Raw genomic sequence first — 21,662 nt, 5'->3', positions numbered from 1 at the left:
TAGAGAAGACCAAAATGGATGTGCACTGCACTTTGATCTCATCATGTGAATGTGAGTCTGTCAGGCTAAAAGACAATCTGCATTAAAGTGAATTGCTGACTAATTGCACTACTCTTTGCATTCACATGTTTTTAACAGTTTTTTAACTTTCCCACCTTCTTTCTTTCTACTCTCACACTCCTTTCATGCATTTTGCTTATGCACTTCATTTTCTATTCTGCATCCACTTCACCACTTCAACCACTATCCTTCACCCCTACTCAGACTTATATTTTTTTCTCTCAGGTCTCAATCCTTACTTACTATTGATTTCTATATTATTTTGTTAATTATCTTATTATTGTTGATCTTCTTGTATTAATAAGATAATGTTTTAGATAATGTTTTCATTTGCAACAGGTTGAACTGTTCTTTTCAACGTGGAAGAAGATTACACAAGGTACATACATACTCACATAGCTATGCACCGGATGAAATAATATAGTAGGAAATGATTTTTTATTCCTTGTTTCATGTACAAATACTTCAAAAAATTGAAAATGGATACAGAAGAAGTGAAGAAACCTAATTTTCTAAAGTGGGTTTTCCACTATCTGTCAAAGGATGGTTAACTGAGGTGCAATGGAAACAATTAAAAATGTCATCTTCTCGTTGACAGTGACTCTATTCATAAAGTCTCTGCTTTATTAACTCCAAGCTTCCAATATTTGGTGATGAACAGCCCATAAAACGGATGAAACCTACTCTAGTTGGCTGATTAAAAACAGATATATTGTTCAAATCCACACCATGTATGAAAAGGACATGTTGCATTTATTCTAACCTTTTCACACTCTTTACATGAAAACTTCCAAAGCATTTTTCCTCATCAGTCTTCTACGGTCTCTATCTCTTGTTATTAAATTTATAGAGAAAAATGTAATCAAACATTTAGCTCAATCCCCATCTTCACAATGTCCACTAATTAAACAAGACATGTTTAACCCAATCAAGTTTCTTATGTCTGTGTGCAAAGCAATGCAGCTAAAAGTTTGGTTTCCGTGCATCTAATTAGGATATAATTCTAGAGTAATTATTGAAGCTCAAGATTAATATAATATCAATCATTGTGTCAAAGAATTATAATTTGGAGACCGACAAGAGAAAACAAAAGAATAGTTAATTGATTCTTGAAATTTTGTCTGGGAAGGTAGCAGCTATAAGTGACGATGGTCTTTTCAAGTTTTAACTCTTTTGTGATTTACATGGTGCGTGTAATATAATAGAATATAGGGTAACATTTCACTATGTGGATGTGATAAATTATGATTTGACGTGGGCGTGACCTGAAAAGACTGAAGATGCTCCAATTTTGTTTCACCCCAACTCACCAAGATATTCCTCTACGTAATCCAATCTACAGCTACCAAGCTACTCTGTCATAAGAAAGCGAAGCACACAAAAGAAAAACACGTTGTTAGCCACAGAAAATTGATGCTTCTTAGTTAGGCCTCAGTGTCTGTCTGTCCATGAAAACTTTAGTTTTATAGGTAAGCTTTTCTGAAGGAAGGATGGATGAATTGTCCACTCTTCTTGCTATATCTGAAACCTTTTGCTCTTGGTTGTGTGGTATTGGTATTTTGGAAAGATGGCACGAGTAAATTGATTGCTTATGTCTTTGTATGGTACTCCACTTGCTTCACTGCTAATCTATATTTTTTGCTGATGTCTCAGAGGTTGAATTTTCATATTTCAGGAATTTTGCTCGGGGAGAAGTTGCTGTTGTGTTGTTGATAGTATAGAAGGTGGAAGTATCAGTCTTTGGTTGGAACTAGGAACTAGTTGTTTGCTTGTTTAGTCGCAAAAATGACAATGGCTTCTGTTCCTAAAGTGGTGCTTGGTTTAATTGCATTTGCAATCTTCTGGGTCTTAGCAGTTTTCCCAGCTGTGCCTTTTCTACCTATTGGGAGAACTGCAGGGTCCCTCCTTGGAGCCATGCTTATGGTCCTATTCCAAGTTATTACTCCAGACGATGCTTATGCCACGATTGATCTTCCAATTCTTGGTCTTCTTTTTGGGACAATGGTCGTCAGTGTCTATCTTGAAAGAGCTGACATGTTTAAGTATATAGGGAAGTTGCTGGCTTGGAAGAGTAGAGGTGCAAAGGATTTACTTTGTAGGATATGTGTTATTTCTGCTGTCTCAAGTGCTCTCTTCACAAATGACACCTCTTGTGTTGTTTTAACTGAATTCATATTGAAAATTGCTAGGCAGCATAACCTTCCACCAACACCCTTCCTACTTGCCCTTGCTTCGAGTGCTAATATTGGGTCCTCGGCAACTCCAATTGGCAACCCCCAAAACCTGGTTATAGCTGTTCAGAGTAAAATATCATTTGGTGATTTTCTGATTGGTATTCTTCCTGCCATGGTGGCAGGAGTTGTAGCAAATGCTACAATTCTTCTAATCATGTTTTGGAAGTTATTATCTGTTCATAAGGACGAAGAAGATGCAGGGGAAGAAGTTGTGGAAGAGGAGTATGATTCCCATAGGTTTTCTCCAGCCACTATGTCTCATTTTTCATCCTTAAATTCTCAAGAATGGAATGCCCATCTTGAAGCTATCAGTGTTCAGAACTCTCCTCCACATATTCTAAGAAACCGATCGATTGCAAATGCAAGTGAAAGTAATGGGGTTTCTAGCATCCCTTTTGATTCTGCAAGAATCTCAAGTTTACCAAGGGATGGAATAAATGGTGTGCCATCTCTGACAAAGGAGGAAACTAGCCCTATAAGTTCTTCAGCAGCGACAGTGGATACACTTATTCACCCTTCGGAAAGAAAAAACAATTTTATCATAAGATGGAAGAGGGTACTGTGGAAATCTTGTGTTTACATCATAACAGTTGGAATGTTGGTTGCTTTACTTTTAGGTTTAAATATGTCATGGACTGCAATTACTGCGGCACTTGCTCTTATGGTTCTTGATTTCAAAGATGCTAGACCAAGTTTAGAAAAGGTTTGAATATAATCTTTCTCGTTTCCTCTGTCTTCTCCTAGGGATGCTAAAAGTACTTCTGCTGTTCACATATTTTACGTTTTTTTCTCCTCTCTTGTGACAGGTTTCATATTCACTCTTGATATTCTTTTGTGGAATGTTTATCACGGTAGATGGCCTCAATAAAACTGGGATTCCAAGTGCTTTGTGGGACATAATGGAGCCCTATTCTCGCGTTGATCGGGCTAGTGGAATTGCAATTCTTGCAATTGTCATACTTGTCCTATCAAATTTGGCTTCAAATGTACCAACAGGTAAGTGGACGTGGATCTATTTTACTGACAAAATATTTGTTTTTTGTTTGGGAGAGGGATCTTCCAATGTCATGTGGATTTGTTAGTATTGATAGTTAAATCTTCATTCTCCATGACTTCCAATAAAGAAAGTCACTGGAAGCACACTAGTAAGGAGTGTAGATCGCATAACTTCTGCACTCTGAAAAAGGGTAGAGAGACTAAAAAGGACATGGAAGAAATCATTGAAAGGGATTTCATTGTTGAATAATACTCCTGAGAATTTTGGTTTTTGGCCAAACTTAATAATATTATGTGATTAATTAGTTTTCACCCAGTTGGATAAGACCATTATTGTTGTTGACTTGTTTGTTGTAGATTTGTAGTCTTATGGACAATATTAAATGCCATTTTCTTGGAAGTGAACGTTTAGAATTGTCATTTTTATACCTGGGTTTGTCTATGCAGTGGTTGCATACCCTGAATGACTTTCAAAGTTATCCTGAAGCTGTAACTTATTGTGCATAATCTATTGTCACTGAAACAATAGGAATTATATTGTGAATGTGCACAACAGAATAACATCTCGATTAAAGTTTTCCAAATTGATTGTTCTTCAGTTTACTTCTTTGAAAAAATCTGATGGATTGTTAACGAAATTTAACCAAATCCTACTATTCCCTAAAATCGAGAAAATGTTTCTTCAACAGTGGTAAACTCCCAACAAGAGCAAATAATTTTGGATAAGCGTGGAATTTAGTTTCTGTTTTGATAGATATCTATTATTTATTTGATGGGATTTTAATTGTTTGCTTTTAAGAGACTTCTTTTTCTCTTTACCACTGGAAATCTTTGTAAACACATCAGAAAGAACAAGTATTTATGTTATGTATGTATCAATTTGTCTTGATATCAAATTACACTTTTACCTGCAATGCTTACTTGGTCAAACACCAATAGTTGATATATTATCTTTATTTGTTTCTTGTCATATTCCTTTTGGCTTGACACTATCATTAGAACAAGAAGTTATATTCATCTGCACTAAACCTGTATCCATCATTCTGAAAGAATTTTGATCTTATGATACATGACTATTAACTAAAATTATCTTTTATGTATGTTATTATCTAGTTCTCTTGCTTGGAGGACGTGTAGCAGCTTCAGCTGCTGCAATTTCCAAAGCAGATGAGAAGAAGGCATGGCTGATATTGGCTTGGGCCAGCACCATATCAGGGAATCTCTCACTGTTGGGATCAGCTGCTAACTTGATAGTGTGTGAACAGGCTATCCGTGCTCCAAACCTACCATACACGTTAACCTTCTGGAGTCACATAAAATTTGGCCTTCCTTCCACTATCATAGTCACAGCTATAGGTTTGACATTCATAAGATGATATGGGATTTTGAGGAAAAAGGGTCTTGTAAGTTGAAGATATTCAAACAAAATGAAAGCATGAAAAGTCAGGGTTCTTGTCAATATGTTTTAGCTTATGGATACATTATCAAGAAACCGGATGTTCGTGCTTTGTTATTTTATGCAAAATAAAATATGTGCAGATGGTTGCCATGTGATACTTTGGAATTTAGTGAGAAAATGAAAAAACTTGTTCTGTTATTAGTATTTTTATTAGTTTTATTATTATTCCCTACATTTTTGTTTTTTCTGAATTTTTTTCTCAAACATATTTAAGCTAAGCAAAACTGACGGGAAATTATGCAAATATGGATGCTTCTTCTGATTTGCATATTCAGTAAAGCCAAGTAGGGAGTGCAGAAGTAATGAAATGTGATTGCACATTATTGTATGGTCATATTGCAGGCTGAAGATATTGAGATTTCTAGACATGTTTTGCATATCAAATCATAATTATCTAAAAAAACTCAAGATTATAAAAGATATTTCTCAAATTAATCCATAATGAATTTTAAAAAAATATATATATTCTAATTATAAAATTCATAAGGAATTTTTAGATTACATAATCTATCTTCCGGATTTTACAATCAGAGAAATATAAATAGAAAATAATAAATTTCCAGAGAATTCAAAATATATTTCTAAAAGTTTCACCCATCTTATGGAGGTGCCAACGTGATTTTTGGCATCTTGAATGAGGTTACTGATTCTGACTTCCAATTTTCTTTCTCTACTGGAGGTTATAAACTGTATCTCAAATCTTTTCCAGAAACACACTTGGTCTTCGGTGTGAATCTTAACTGATTCAATCATACACGTTTCATTTACATGCTTTACTTGTATACTTGTAAATTAAAACATTTAACTGAACTCATAACTCAATTAGAATAGGTAAACTTGTTTCACTTCTCTCCAGTAGGAATGTATATGCTTAGCTACAATGGTTAAACAATGGGGAAAAACGATGCAGAATGCCAGCTTGAACTTAAATCACCTTGTTATAATCTAAAATTTGGGGTAGTTGTTATCCCTAAACAATTGATTGGGCAAATGCATAATAATTTTTAAACAATGATTCATTAATCTCCAGGTTCATTACATCACCGTCAACTTAATCTGGTATGAATTTAAAATTCAAAATAATCTCATAAAATTTCAAGCCTGCCTAAACGGCCCCGAGGGAACAAACTCACCCATGATTTCATATTAGTAAACAAACCACAATAAACTGACATTTAGCCTTCCACTTAATTCATTAAATCATAGTCATCCAATTTGTCATTGTACTGAAGCACCTTTCTCTTTATTTTGGATGAATCCACCCATGTAATGAAGTCTTCCATGTTTCTAGTGACAAGGAAAGCTGGGTCTGTCACTGTCTCTGGACCAACCCTAATATGCCCTTGCTCAATATACGTGACTGCTTCTTTCAAGTGTTCAGCAAATTTGAGTCGAACCAGAACAGTTGAGAGCCTACGTCTGCACAATGGAGAAAAAATCATTAATTTTAAGAACAATCAAGGGTAATATAATGCAAATAAGAAGAAAAGTTAGTATCTGTAGAAGAAAACAAGTAATAACATACCCAGTAACTTCCCTAAGATTATCTTGAAATTGATCCCATACCTGGGGTTATAATGTTATAATTATTTATTAAACTGCATTTGCAGGTTATAATTGTTATCTCTTCCACTTTATATATTTACATTTGGGCACTCTAATGAGCAAAGTGAAAACAAATAAAATCAATCAATCATCATTTTACAAAATAATCAGTAAGAGTATTGTTTTTACCTACAGAAGGATGACACAGTTAAGCGTTCACAGAGTGTGATGCTTTGCCTGGTTGGAATCACGCCCATATTGTAGCTGTCACCCAAAAAGAATAAAAAAAATGAGTAACTTGTACAAGGCACCATTAGTTCAGTACTCTCTGCACAATGGCAGATATGTATTACAATTACATCTGATAGAAGGTGTACAATAAGGCAAATACTTTTGTCTCTGGGACAGCAAGTATATTGCTGTAATTGATATATGACTTCCCGTGTTCAATAATATATTTTATTAATATATCAATTGATGGGGTATCATATGTTCACATGATATGAGAGTGAATAAAAATGAACTTACAGTTTTTCCAAAAGCTTGTCAGTCATGTCAACTCGAAAAGGATCCTTTGCATCCATCTGTTTCAATATGTTAACTAACTTCTGAACCATATGGCATAAACCTGAATATCTATCAATATTTGCATCATTCCAGAGACAAAAAAACATAAGATGGGTCAGCCAAAAGCTAATCTTAAAAAACAAACGAAATTACACAGTTTAAGAAAATATAATGAATTATGGATAATACTTTTTGTAATCGTCCCGTCCAGTAACATGGTAACGTTGCATAACCAAGTTCTCTCTGTGACCCCCTTCCCTCTTCCATTCCAAAAAATTTACCTTCTTTAAAAGCTTCTTTTCATGAAACTTGAGCTTCCTCATTCTTTTTCACTGTCATAAAAGATGCACAATTAAAATAATCACCTCATTAAAAAATAGAACAACTGTTTAATTTATTTATCGGCTATTTAACAGCGGCAGCATAAATTGCTGTACCAAGTTCCAAACTTTAGTTCAATCAGCCACTATTTTAATAGATATATAGAGCTAGAGAAAGACAGAGACTTATGTGTCACATTTTAACTAGCCACTAGTGTGAAGTTAGCTAGTCTAGAGATATGTGGAAGACCCAAAATTAAGATCAAATAAGCTCTAATATCATATTAGAAGAAAAAAACAAAGACTAAGGATTTGTCTGGACGAACTTCTACATAAGTTCTTCGAATAAGAAATACAAAAAAAGAAAAACCTGTTTAATTTTATCTTCTTATTTTTTATCCTCTAATAAATTATTATAGAGAAACTTATTGGTTGGTTGGTTATCCAAACATGACTGAATTCACTCCCAAAGCTAGCTCAAAGGAGGACCCAAGCGTTGTAAGGAGTATTCTGGGCACATCTTAGTCAAAGAGGCACATTCTTAACAAAATTTTAAAAGAAAAACTAAATATAGTGTGATATAAGGACCTATCCAACTAATAATAGAACAACCAATAATTGAGAACAGACTATAGGGTATGTACATGTACATGAAGAACATATTCAAACCTGAAGTGGTTTGTGTAGTTTAGAGCCAGAAAACTAGGTGATATATGGTGTTAAAGATCTTTTTATATAAACAAGGACTAATAAACAACTCATTCATCTGGTGACATGGAATGTGAAGCCCCAGTTACTGTTCAGCTAAACTCGCAAAAGAAGGACTCAAAACAGTGGCACTACAAATTTAAATATTTAGCCTGAAGGAGAAGGAGGTAAATCGAAAGGCAAATTAAGTAATTTTCGCGCTCTCTATTTATCTGTCCAAAAATCATGTTGTATAGTATCTGTGCATCATACAAAAATGAACGAAAAGCTTATTCAAACTAAACTATTCATCGAAACAATGAAACCCTAAAACTAATTCATCGAAACAATGAAACCCTAAAAGCCGGTGGGGGAATTTTGAAAAAAAATACCCGTTAGTTGGCTTCTGTGACTGTCTCGGGCAACTTGCTAATAGAAAGAAAGAAACGGCGATGAGACGACAGCGCGGCGGCGGCGAGAGAAAGAAGAGAGGACAGAAGCGGAGATAGAGAGAGGAGAACGCCGCAGGACGAGGCGGCAGAGTGATGAGGACTCAGAACTGCAAGAGACCAAAAACCAAAGTTGGAGTAGATGTTTAAAATTGGGTTAAATTTGAAATTTTTAGGTTTTTTTTAACTTTGTTCTTTATTTTTTTTAAATGCTCAATCTTTAATTTATATATGTTTATTTAAAATACTTAATTATAATTTTGTTGACAAAATTTACTATTTTTGTTCTTATGTTTTTCCGTTATTTTAATTAGTTGTAAATTTTTGGTTCTAAATTGTTATTTAGGCTACTATGATATAAACTTTTAACTATGTAATAACCGAATTTTTAATTATGATAAAAAAAAATTAAAGTATTTATTATTGTAATGATTATTAAAATAAAAGGTTATTAGATTTATATTAAATTATAAATAGATATATGTACATAAAATAATTATATTTTATTACCTTTTATAATATTTATAAAATTGTATAACGTAAGTAATATATATGGTGAATATTTTTAAAAAATTATTAAACCAAAAAATAATAATCATGTTTGTAAGCCTAAAATGATTATATATATATATATATAATTATTAAAACAAAAAGGGTAAAATTATATACTTACAAAACTGTAGATAATTTTGTTGAAGTTTAATTTTAATTATTCATAACATTTTATTTCTTGTCCATAACATATAAAGCATGATGAATGCACCACAAGTAAAAATACATAAACCTATAATTCATAAATCAACAAACTAATAGCACCAAATAATAAAAATGTCAATCACAAATCAACTTAACACATTACAACTAACACAATAATATCCAAAACACAATTAAACAATATGAAAAGACTTAAAAACAAACCCAAAAGAGGGTTATCTTTCTATTAACAAACCCAAAAGAAGGTTATCTTCTATTTGTGTTTGTTTAATGTTACAAATGATTTTATCACAATTGATGGATCCTTAGAATGAGTTTATCCACTTGAATACCCTTATATGGTTTCTACATTTCCCTAGCCACAATTTTGGTTTTTCTAAAATAAGAACTTTCAATTTCCAGTGTCATTAACCTTGATTTCATTCACAACCCATGAGCATCATCATTTTGATTTTAATTTTCTATAGAAGATTTTCAATTTGAAGGTAGTAAACATAATTGGTTGATCAAGTTTAGGTTATTTTTTATTATTAAAGTGTTATGATAAAACTTGATTTCCTTCTTTATGTACAATGTGTAAAGCCTATTGATAGAGTTTTTTTTTTGTAAATTTATACACAAGTGACCCTTTTTTCTTCTCAACAAATTGTAGAAAGAAACAATTTGAATAATTTTTCAGTAAATTTTAGGTATGCAAGTGTCTCTTCATTACAAAAAAAAATACTTCATTTGATGCATTTATCATTTTGACCATTTTTTTCTATGATATGAATGTTGCAAAAACCTCAAAAACAGTAGAATTTGTCTAATTGTCTTGAGTTCTAACTTTTAATTTTCCATGGTTGCTTTCATGAAAGGTCTCCCAAGGAGAAATCATGTTGCAAGTTGTCTTTCATTGTTTTTTTCATATAGAACACGAGGATAAGAAAAATAAATAAGAATATTATTTACCACTTTTTTTTTTCTTTACATCCCTCTCAACTTGATTCCTAGTTATTGTAAAAAATAATATGACAAGTTTAAGTGAGGGGTAAATTGAACTTCAAAACCTTTTCACAAATTTAAGAAATTATAATATTTTGTTTATTGAATAAAAAATTGAAATATACATAAATAACCTTCTAACATGTTGATTTGAAGACTTGATAACAATAAATTAATGTAAATATTATAAGTTCAAGAAGAAAAAAAAGTTATAGAAAAAAATTAGACTAATTCCCTATTTTACAAGAGATACATCCGTTGTCATGTTAATCAATATAATTGTTAAAAAAATAATAAAAAGTTATCATGTATTATATTTTTGAAGTTTCATATAAAAAAATATATTGTGATGGGTATAATGATTAAAATAAACAGTATAATATACAAATTAAAAAAGGATTATTGTTTATTGTTGTGAATATTTTATGTAATAGAATGTAAAAATAAAAAATTTCTATAAAGACTTTATCTTATTAGGGAAAGAAGATTAAAAAAAAATATAATATAAATATATCTTAAACGGGAAAATAAATTTAATGAATAATTTAAGGATGAGGGTGGAATAAACATAAAAAGCTAGAGGCTAGTGTTTTAAAAAATACTATTTGAAGTAATTTCTTAAAAATGCTACAAGTCATGGAAAAAAATCTTGTTTATCAAATACAATTAGTGCTGTTAGACAAACTTTTTCCTTGGTAAAAGAAGTTAGAAACTAAGTGAAAAGTCTTCTGACTATTATTAAAAAATACTTGGTTTTCAGTTTAAACTATGGTTTTAGTATCTCAAAAGTTATTTTAAATTTGATATAAATATTTTTATCTTGAAAGAAATAATTTTTTTTAAAGGATAAAATTAAAAAAAGTTTAGATCAAAGTTAAAATTCACTAATTTTTCATGAGTAAAAAAGTAATTGTTTCAGATTATAGGAGAATGAGAAATAATAGTAATATAATTTTGTAATGTTAACTGAAACAGATATTCCAAATGAAAAATAAAAAATAATAGTAATATAATTTTGTAATGTTAACTGAAAATCTGTATAATTTATACACTTTATGAAACTTTAATATGTTTAAAAATACTCTATTCAAGACAAAGAATAAAAGTGATTTATCATATTTTACTATTTTTAATAACCACTAATATTGTATATTTTAAAATTTAAATAATATTCAATAGACAATACGTACATTTACAAATGAATATTGTGATGTAACTTAATATTTCTATTAGGTATTAGTTTATTCTCAAAAAATAAAGTCAACATCACAATATTATCTAAATGTTAAATTAAAATTTAAAAACAATAAGATTAAATATGTTTTTCATTCTTATATTATAATACAAAATTGATTTTTGTCCTAAGAAAACTTTAAACATTTTGGGTAGCATAATAAGAAAATTATTGAAGAAATGTTACTTACTAATATTTTTTATTATATAACAAACAAATTTTTATCCATTGACTATATTATAATATTATAACATTTACAATAATAATGAGTTAATATAAAATATTTTAACATCAAATTTAGATTAATAACTAAATTTTACGTGAAATTAGATGAACGGAAAACATATATAATCCAAATAAAAATATATGTAATTGTTAAGTCAGTAATATAAAAAAGCAAAAAGGAAAAATTTAACTTATAAAAGTACTTATCTTTAATATTTTCGTCTCATTGCATCATTTACTTTTTTAACTATAATAAAAACAAGGATTCAAACAAAAAAGAAATATTTAACTTGTAAAAGTACTTATCTTTAATATTTTCGTCTCATTGCATCATTTATTTTTTAATTATAATAAAAACAAATATTAAACATGTTTTTTTGTCCATTACTATAACACAAAAATTGTTTTAATCATTTGTCAAAACTTTAGACCATTCATTTATTTGTAATATGAAAATGATTGGAATGTACGTGTAATTGGTTCAATTTGAGGTTACTTCATCGATCCATCGTAAATATTTACGGTGAACATTAGTCGACAATTAAAATAGCAACAAATTTAAAAAAAACTAACAACCATATCAAATACATAGAAATTAATTATAATTATTTTTTATCATACTATAAATACCTGGATAATTTAAATTAAAAAAAATATTTAACTCTTAAAAAGAATTATTACAAAGTGAACTTTAAGTTTAACTCAATCCTATAAAACCGATTCATGAGGTTAAGGTTTGCACACCTACTTATATATAATGAAAAACTCTAATCTCTAATTGATATGTGATCTCTAACAACAATCATTATTTTTTTGTTTGAAGTTGCAAGTGACATTTGCATATTATATTTTTCATTAATAATCGTCTTATGCTTTTATCCTTTTTATTATTTTTTTCTCATTGTTCAAATAGAAAATGATTTGGAAGTTTCGAATATTATTGTGGTGTGCACTGAAGGATCTTTACATTTAATAATTAAACATTATATTTTAAGTGAAAAGGATTATTAAAGTAAACTTCATATTGTTGATTAAAAAAAAAACTTTATATATTCTAATACTTTTCGTATGCATAACTATGACTTAGATCTTGATCAATATACTTAAGAGGCTTAACTATTTACCATTTGTATTTTATACTCACATAGGTTCAATCTTACGATTAAATATTATTATTATTCTAAAATTCGTATCACTATCAGTCTTCTCTTTCAAGCCAAAACTTTATAATTTTATATAAAAAAGTGGCAACTAAAATCATAAAAGCATGATATTTTTGGCTTTAAATATTAGCAACGTGCCAACTTTCCCCATTTTATTCCTCTCAAACAATTACCCAACCAAATTCATTGTACTTTCTTCCATGAAAAATTCAACGTATATTTACATTCAAAATTGAATCGACAAGAAGAGACTTTAAATTAAAATTAACATTAATATTTTCTAAAAAATAAAATAAAATAAAGTTAAATATATATTTTTTTTCTTTCATTCAAAATTGATTTTCATCACTAATCTAAATTTTAGATGTCATAAATATTTGTAATTAAAAAATTACGTAACAAATAAATTTTCAATTTAAATAAAATATTAAAATAATTTATGCTAATTTATCATGTAAATATTATAATATATATAATATATAATATAGTTTACACTGAATTTTTATTTATTATGTAAAATGAAAAATACTAATAAAACTTAGTTTTCTTATTTCATGTATCTAGAAGATGTAAAATTTGAACTAATAACAAAAACACATTGGTATCTAACTCAATAAATTATTATAAATAATCATTACTTTTTTCTATATTTGTTGTAAGGTTTAAGCTTGTCCAAGTTAAATGTATAATTTTATCCTTAGTTAAAACGTATGTTGTATTAATTATTTTTCATGAAATACCATTAATAAAGTTTTTATTTTATTTGGAGAAAGTAATTTAAGAAAAAAATATTAATATAGGATAAATTAACTATTAATTTAAGAAATAACTTTATTGATGGTATTTCATGGAAAAATAATTAATACAAGATACGTTTTGTTTAACTAAGGGTGAAGTTATGTTTTGATTTTGTTCACTGTTGATGGAGTATATAATTGAGTTTTATTATACGAAATTGTTTTAGAAAAAAAATGAATAAAGGATAGATGAAATGTTTTAAACTAAATTAACTATTCTTTAATCTCAACGAAGTAGATAAATAGTTTTTAAAAAAAATTAACATGTAATAAAAACAATATTTAAAAAATTAAATTAATTAGTTTTTAATTTTGGTGAATTGGTTATTTGAATGAATAATGGAGTCTGCAATATGTGTGAAAGGGTTGAAATGAAACGCGGTAATTGAGAATTAATATTTATATGGACTAATAATTTTTAATTATTATTAAGAAGAATGAAGTAATCATCAGTTGTGAACACTGATTGAGACGGAGGAGACCTCTTCTTCACTCTCTCTCTCTCTCACTTTCTCTCTCCTTCTCTACGCGATCTCTATCACTTGCTTTCAATTGCGAATATTTTAACCACAAATCACTGCAAAATCCTTCTCTGTTTGTCGCATTTTGCCTCTCTGTGGGTCTCTCTTCCGGAGCTCCGAACGCTTCAGAGAATTTCCTCACACAGATTCGAGCTGAAATTTGCACAGTGAGTTCACTTCAATTCAGAGTTGATTAAGTCTCCTCCTTTTCACCATTTTAGGTTACCCTTTTCCTGATTTCACTTGGTGATCAACAAGTTAGTCGATTTAGCTGTTTGCTTTGCACAATCATGTCTTAGCGGATCTTTGTTTTCAGGTGCTTGTGTTGACAATGGATTGGTAGTGCTTCCTGGGATCCTGAAAATTTTGGTGGAATTGGGGGGAGGTGGGGAGATTAGGAAATTGGAATTTTTGTTGTGATATTTTTCTTGGTACGTGGGGGAATCTAGGTATTTTAGACACCAAAAAAGTTATTATCATGTATAGGTTTGTTTTGATTAAGAGCTGGGTATAAGTTGTTGAGTTTCATCCTTGATTGCTCCTTTCTTTTAGACCTGTAAGTTAGAATAGGATATATGAATTTTGCTTTAAAGTTGGAAAATAACAAAATTTGAGCTTTTGAAGAATTTGAATGATCCTATCTTTAAGAGTTATTAAAGTTTTGGGAGTTTTATAATCTACATACAAGGAATCTGTACATGTAATGACTAATGATGTCATGTTGTATTCATCTATTTCATGGACTTAGAGGTTGATGTTTTAAATATATCGCATATATATTTTATTGGGAATTGAGCTTGGAAACTGGAGACCAAGTATTTGATGGAACTGAATTGTTTAATTTAAATGCTTAGTAGTAAGTTTATCCTTTGTCATATGTCAGGTATTTGGGGCTTGTACCATACTTGCTGACTAATGTTCATTACTAGTTAATAGTTGTGGTATGAACTACAAATCATTGAATTGTTAGCTTCTTCTATCACTTTGAATTGTCTTGTTATAGACTTATTGATTAAGAATTGATATGTATGCATGTATTGAAGACTTTGGATACAATATTTAAATTTATGACTTAAAAAGTATCTTCATCTTTTACTTATTTGAAGTACATGTTTTTCTCTGCTGCAGGTTTTGAAATATTTTTCAATAACTGATCCCTGTCTCTCATTCTAAAGGTGTTGCTTTGGAGTTTGTGATTCTTCTACTTTTAAAGGTTTCATGGCTGCACCATGGCTTTCGTAACTCAGTCTGCTGACGTGAAATGATAGATTTTTTAACTATTACTGAGATCCTTTTAAGAAGTTTGCTTGCCACATTTCAATTTATAAAGACAAATATGCTTACATGGTGGGGAAAATCATCATCAAAAGAAAGCAAGAAGAAATCAAATAAGGAAAGCTTTTTTGACACACTGCACCGGAAATTTAAAATTTCATCCGAAGGTAAACTAAGAACTAGATCTGGAGGATCCCGTAGACATCGCAATGACACAGTTTCAGAGAAGGGGGATCCTTCTCCAACTGAATCAAGATCACCTTCACCTTCCAAAGTGGCTAGGTGTCAAAGTTTTATTGAAAGACCTCATGCTCAGCCACTTCCTCTTCCTGGTCTGCACCCTTCAAGTGTTGGCCGAGTAGATTCTGAAATTAGCATATCATCAAAATCAAGATTGGAAAAAGGCTCCAAGCCATCATTGTTTCTTCCTCTCCCAACACCTGGATGCATACGTTGTAAGCCAAACCCTGCAGATTTGGATGGAGATATGGTCACAGCTTCAGTCTTTAGTGATTGCTCTGCTGACAGTGATGAGCCACACTCACACAATCGAAGTCCTCTAGTGGCTGACTGTGAGACTGGGAGTAGAACTGCTGCTGCTGGCAGTCCTTCCAGGTAGCTTCCTCAAACTATAATGTGTGCTTGTTGTTACATATAATGTCTTGATATATATATATATATATATATATATATATATATATATATATATATATATATATATATATATGCATTCTTCTTTACTCAAAAGTTGCCTTGTTTCTGAAGCACGATGCTCAAGGATCAGCCAATTGTTGTTTCCCAGCTCAATTCAGCAGGAGTAAAAAAACCCGGAAGTATTCTAAGTAATCATACATCTTCTACATCCCCAAAACGTAGGCCTTTACGCAACCATGTTCCAAATCTTCAGGTTCCTCCTCATGGTGCCTTCTACAGTGCTCCTGATAGTTCCTTGTCAAGTCCATCCAGAAGTCCATTGAGAGCATTTGGCACAGATCAGGTTTTGAATTCTGCTTTTTGGTCTGGAAAGCCATATTCAGAGGTCAACTTGGTTGGATCTGGACAGTGCTCTAGTCCTGGTTCAGGTCACAATTCTGGACATAATTCAATGGGAGGGGACATGTCAGGACCTTTATTTTGGCAACCAAGCAGGGGTAGTCCTGAGTATTCTCCAGTACCTAGTCCCAGAATGGCTAGTCCTGGTCCTAGCTCGAGAATTCAGAGTGGAGCAGTCACACCTATTCATCCCAAAGCTGGGGGAACACCCATTGAATCACAGACAGGAAGGGTTGATGATGGAAAACAGCAGACTCATCGATTGCCGCTTCCTCCTTTGTCAGTCTCCAATTCCTCACCATTCTCTCATTCAAATTCGGCAGCAACATCTCCGTCTATGCCAAGAAGTCCAGCTAGAGCAGATACTCCAGGCTCTGGCTCACGTTGGAAGAAAGGAAAGCTGCTTGGTAGTGGCTCATTTGGACATGTCTATCTTGGCTTCAATAGGTATGTACCTTAGTTAAAATGTTCTTAATTTCATATTTGTTATTTTCCCCCCTTCATTTCTCTATATGCATCTTAATAAGACTTACTTTGTTTATAATGTTTCTCTTTTTCAGTGAAAGTGGCGAAATGTGTGCAGTGAAGGAGGTTACCCTGTTTTCAGATGATCCCAAGTCAATGGAAAGTGCTAAGCAATTTATGCAGGTAAATTGATTCCTTTCAAATCTAGTTAATTTCATGCAGGTAAGTGCAATTTTTTAGTTTCTAGTTCTGAGTTAAATTTGACATTGAAAATCCATTAAAAAATTACTGGCAGGAAATTCATTTATTAAGCCGTTTACAGCATCCAAATATTGTCCAGTATTATGGTTCTGAAACAGTAAGTTCTCTCCTTCACTTCTGGTTTACAAAACCATACTGACAATACATGCTAGCACTCAGATTCTTATGTTTACCTCTCTAAGAGTGATGATGATTATTGTTAATTTTTGTTCTAGACTGTCATTTCTAATGTATGCATGCTATTCTTGATTTTTAGTTATAGAATATATGTTTCTGGAGGTTTATCTGATAACATAGTTGTGGAGATTTCTGAGCAGTATTTGTTAGTGTGGTTCCTTATAGAGGCTTCTGAATTATCCCTTACACAGGTTGATGACAAGCTTTACATATACCTTGAATATGTATCTGGAGGCTCCATACACAAACTTCTTCGAGAATATGGGCAGTTTGGTGAACTAGTTATTCGTAGCTATACTCAACAAATTTTGTCAGGGCTTGCTTATTTGCATGCTAAAAATACTCTCCATCGGTAAACTAAATCTATTTGTGATTTAAATGTTTAATTTTTTGCTGTTCTGATATCTATCTCTGAAATTGCATTTATTTGTGAAGGGACATCAAAGGAGCGAATATACTGGTAGATCCAACTGGGCGGGTCAGGTTGGCAGACTTTGGCATGGCAAAACATGTAAGCTTAGCAATAATAACTATCTGGTTTCCATTATATCTGTGTTTAAGCTAAAGGTGTTAGATATGAACATGGAATTGAGATGCCTATTGAAATTATGGATCTGGTTTGTACGATTTTATAGTTCAAAGATTGCATTACTTATCCTGTCTGCCTTACTTATGCCTTACATAATTTGCAGATAACTGGGCAATCGTGTCCATTATCATTCAAAGGAACCCCTTACTGGATGGCTCCTGAGGTTCTAATGTTTCTATTGATCTGTTTTTTCTTTTTTATATTCTAAATTAATGATGTTTTAGTTTTGTGGCTCAGCATCATTGCTTTCTGATGATTCAGGTTATAAAGAACTCTAATGGATGCAATCTTGCAGTAGATATATGGAGTCTTGGATGCACAGTTTTGGAAATGGCTACTACCAAACCTCCTTGGTTTCAGTATGAAGGGGTTAGTAACTTATGTCAATATATCAGACCTTATATTAATTTATTTTATGCTTTTAATAATTATTTGAAGTATTTTATATTTACAAAGAACCGAAGTAATTTTATTATTAGCATTACACTCTTTTAAACTATTTCTTCTCATGGCTTGATGTATTTGCATGCTATCATAAAAGGTTGCTGCCATGTTCAAGATTGGTAATAGCAAGGAACTCCCGACAATCCCTGATCATCTCTCAAATGAAGGAAAAGATTTTGTTAGGAAATGTCTTCAGCGTAACCCATATGATCGCCCTTCAGCCAGTGAATTATTGGACCACCCTTTTGTAAAACTTGCTGCACCTTTGGAAAGACCTATTCTGGTTACTGAAGCATTGGACCATGTTTCTGGGACTACACAAGGGGCAAAAGCTCTGGTATATGCAGTATTTTCTAACAAATTGTTTGAAATTCAGTTTTATTTGTGTAGTATGTACACGTTAGCATTGCTGGGTAGCTTGTTTGTTTGTCGATGCAAGTTATGCTGCATGTGTATCAAATTATTGCACTGCATTATTTGTCTACACACAATAGGACAAAATTGGAAGCATTTGCTTATGAAACCGTGATGCTGATTTTTTGTTTTTCATTCTGTTACATTCTCATGATTGACTTAAATGCTCTTGGCATGTATATTATATAGGCGTGCTCTTGGCAAAAAACATGTATAATTTGTTAATCTGAGTCCAGAATGTAGGGGTATTTGCAGGATCTATATTACCACTTCCTTTTCCATGTATGTGATAGAACTGGATCATAATATAGAAAATAAATGGAGTGTTATATTGACAGAAACCTGTCTCTTGACCCACATCTAATGGTATGTTTGGTTTAGAAAAGAAAGTGAGATGATTTTATAAGTTGTTTGGCTGTGTTAAAAGTGATATTCACATAAAATGAAACAAACATCCTCAATTAGAAAATATTTGTATTACAAACAAGGGTACTTTTGTCTTCTTTTTTTCATGAAAGAGTTGTATGAAATAAACCCCTTTATCCCATTTTCTTTTCAAAATGAAGGGAAAGACTAATCCCACACCCACTTAGTTTTTTTCCTTTCATTCCTCTTTTGTCTACAAACAAAGTGTTGTTTGAGAGCTCTGGACTCTCCCTCTCAATTCTACTCCCAAAACGGGAAGACCCACCCCAATTCTCTCCTTTTCTCTTCCTTACCCTCTTCTTTCATTTGGGGATCTAACTCGCTGATTGGCAGTCCAGCTGTTAGACTAACTGTGGCTCTCAATTCATAGCAGTTGCTAATTGATTCAAGTCTCACAGATTTATGTAATAGTTTGTTGCCATGGAAATTGTTTTCGTGAGGCAGCATGAATGGTGCAGAAGGAAAAGGAAGGGACAGTAGCTTGAGACAAAATATGGTTCAAAGACATTGTAAAACAATAATTGAGCAGAATAGATGTTCTTTGGTTTATAAATTGTATTCTCATTCTGTCAGATCAGGCTAGAGTTTGTTATAGACTTAGTGAAACGATGGAGTCCAGTTAAAGGGATTGTTGAAATCTTAAAGAATTGCAATATTGATTATTTTAACATAAAATTTTGTTTAGCATCTATTTCTCTATATGGATGTAGGCTCTACAGTATATCTGGTTAAAGTCTTTATATGAACTAGCTTTCTAAATTTCTCGTATCAACAGAACCATATATATTCCCATGTCATTTTATTTCTTCTTGTATATCGTATTGTATTATAATAATTTAATGTGTCTTTTATAAATTTTCAGGCAATTGGACAAGCAAAGAATCTTTCTACCTTGGATTCAGATAGACTTTCTGTTCATTCTTCAAGATTTTTGAAAATTAATCCCCATGAAAGGTCTCTCTCTCTCTCCGTCTCCCACACACACTGCACACACATATACACATGGAAACATCCATACAAGACTGCTGACTGTCAATTGTAATCTGAAATTGTGTCATTGGTCTCCAGTGAAATCCATATTCCACGGAATATATCTTGCCCCGTCTCTCCCATTGGAAGCCCACTTTTGAGGTCAAGATCACCGCAGCACAGGAATGGGAGAATGTCTCCTTCTCCTATATCCAGCCCTCGGACTGCTTCTGGGGCATCAACACCTCTCGCTGGTGGCAGTGGTGCCATTCCATTTGGTAATCACTCTAAACAGTTAATTTACTTTCAAGAGGGTTTTGGAAGCATCCCTAAGTCCTCAAATGGTATGTACGTCAATGGCCCTGCTCATCATGACTCAACTGTTGACATTTTTCGAGGAATGCAAATAGGGTCTCACATTCCATCAGAGCTGGTTTCCAGTGAAAATGATGTTCTGGTTAAGCAGTTTGCAAGGCATCCTCATGCTGAGCCACACGATTTTCAGTCAGTCTTGGCAGATCGTGTTGGCCGGCAGCTGCTGGGGGAACATGTTAGGATTAACCCATCCCTTGATCTCAGCCCCAGCTCATCTTTGCTTAGCCGCCCAAATGGTTTATAACATCATGATTTTCCTGGGCCAATCATCTAAGCAGCTGTTGAAGTTTCTCAGAATACCATTTGGTGATGCTGATCTGTTTGTTCTGTTTGCGAGAATATAATTATACAATAAGGAGCCAAAGCACAAGAGAGTCATTGTAAATAACTTGCGACGGAGAATAGGCTGCATGGGGCACCAAAATGCATTTTGCATGGCTTCAGGCTCGGGCTTGTGGAGTTCGTTCATCCATTTGTGCCACAACATTAAACTTTCTGACAATTTGTCCATATCAAGCAATCAACTCACACAAATCTCACTTTGTTGCAAAGAGGAAGTTCTTATTGTATGTAACATATCAACTTGAGATGTTTCTCTCCTGCACTTGAGATACTAGAAATGACAGAGTTCGTGCAGTGACAAATGCATCTCCTGGAATTGGAACACCATATAGATGCTAGAGAAAGGGTTTAAATTGATACAAAACTTAACTTGTAGACTATTTTTTTTGGGAGGTTAGACATTGCTGTACAGTAGATAGGAAACTGTATTGTGATTATTCTGCATTTATGGTGGGGACCTCGTTTACTTTGTGGGGTTAGATGTATTACCGTCATTGTGTACTCGACTATTGGATCTGTTCTGTACATTATTGTTCAACAGCAAAAATTGGAAGAAATCTGGTCACAGAATAATGGTGGTCACTCGCATCCCTTTTGTAGACATTATTAGCATTATAGTTGAAGTGCTTATAAAACAAATGAGCTCAAATATGTTTAATCCTATAAAATGAGCGCATTTCTTGTCTCTGAAGATTTTTTTCTTAAAATCTTTATCTTTCAAAATTTCAAAATTAATGATTTTAGTCCCTATAGAAACAAGTAAAATTTTGGTTTTGGTATCTGTTAAATATATATTTTTTGGTTTTGATAGGTGACATCTGTTTTTGGATTGAAGATGTTTCTTGGAGGTATAATAGGTTAATATTATACCTTATACACTGATTAGTAAAATTTCAACTTTTTTTCAAAACTGAAAA

General features: G+C 32.0%; 3 protein-coding genes across 11 annotated transcripts; 2 read left to right on the top strand and 1 right to left on the bottom strand.

Annotated features, from left to right (window-relative positions):
* Nucleotides 1–110: 110 nt before the first annotated feature.
* On the top strand, nt 111–4,887 carry LOC137828105 (silicon efflux transporter LSI2-like). Of its 4 annotated transcripts, XM_068634533.1 has the most exons (5): nt 111–285; nt 400–439; nt 1,736–2,997; nt 3,101–3,290; nt 4,404–4,887. In XM_068634533.1, the coding sequence occupies exons 3-5, from the start codon at nt 1,846–1,848 to the stop codon at nt 4,664–4,666; spliced, it is 1,605 nt and encodes a 534-aa protein (XP_068490634.1). In that variant the 5' UTR covers nt 111–285; nt 400–439; nt 1,736–1,845; the 3' UTR covers nt 4,667–4,887. The 4 variants fall into 4 exon arrangements, with proteins under 4 accessions (XP_068490634.1, XP_068490636.1, XP_068490635.1 ...); XM_068634535.1 differs by lacking the exons at nt 111–285; nt 400–439 and adding an exon at nt 929–1,659; XM_068634534.1 differs by lacking the exons at nt 111–285; nt 400–439 and adding an exon at nt 933–1,529.
* Nucleotides 4,888–5,747: 860 nt separating this feature from the next.
* Nucleotides 5,748–8,482, bottom strand: LOC137828104 (uncharacterized). The gene is made up of 5 exons (XM_068634531.1): nt 8,261–8,482; nt 7,051–7,193; nt 6,823–6,930; nt 6,484–6,558; nt 5,748–6,168 (listed from the first exon to the last, which is right to left on the bottom strand). The coding sequence occupies exons 2-5, from the start codon at nt 7,182–7,184 to the stop codon at nt 5,937–5,939; spliced, it is 549 nt and encodes a 182-aa protein (XP_068490632.1). The 5' UTR covers nt 7,185–7,193; nt 8,261–8,482; the 3' UTR covers nt 5,748–5,936.
* Nucleotides 8,483–13,861: 5,379 nt separating this feature from the next.
* Nucleotides 13,862–21,327, top strand: LOC137828102 (mitogen-activated protein kinase kinase kinase YODA-like). 6 transcript variants are annotated; one of them, XM_068634530.1, is made up of 13 exons: nt 13,862–14,122; nt 14,272–14,340; nt 15,131–15,845; nt 15,996–16,730; nt 16,844–16,931; nt 17,044–17,106; nt 17,378–17,538; nt 17,622–17,697; nt 17,879–17,938; nt 18,037–18,144; nt 18,317–18,556; nt 19,922–20,013; nt 20,128–21,327. In XM_068634530.1, exons 3-13 carry the CDS (start codon nt 15,217–15,219, stop codon nt 20,645–20,647), a joined length of 2,772 nt encoding a protein of 923 aa, XP_068490631.1. In that variant the 5' UTR covers nt 13,862–14,122; nt 14,272–14,340; nt 15,131–15,216; the 3' UTR covers nt 20,648–21,327. The 6 variants fall into 6 exon arrangements, with proteins under 6 accessions (XP_068490631.1, XP_068490629.1, XP_068490628.1 ...); XM_068634528.1 differs by having other exon boundaries at nt 15,084–15,845; XM_068634529.1 differs by having other exon boundaries at nt 13,961–14,176; nt 15,084–15,845.
* Nucleotides 21,328–21,662: the final 335 nt, after the last annotated feature.

The sequence above is a fragment of the Phaseolus vulgaris genome, chromosome 7 (assembly GCF_000499845.2).
Source record: "Phaseolus vulgaris cultivar G19833 chromosome 7, P. vulgaris v2.0, whole genome shotgun sequence".
NCBI lineage: Eukaryota > Viridiplantae > Streptophyta > Magnoliopsida > Fabales > Fabaceae > Phaseolus > Phaseolus vulgaris.
The sequence above is the reverse complement of the archived record's forward strand: the minus strand, read 5'-3'. Positions and strand labels throughout refer to the sequence as shown.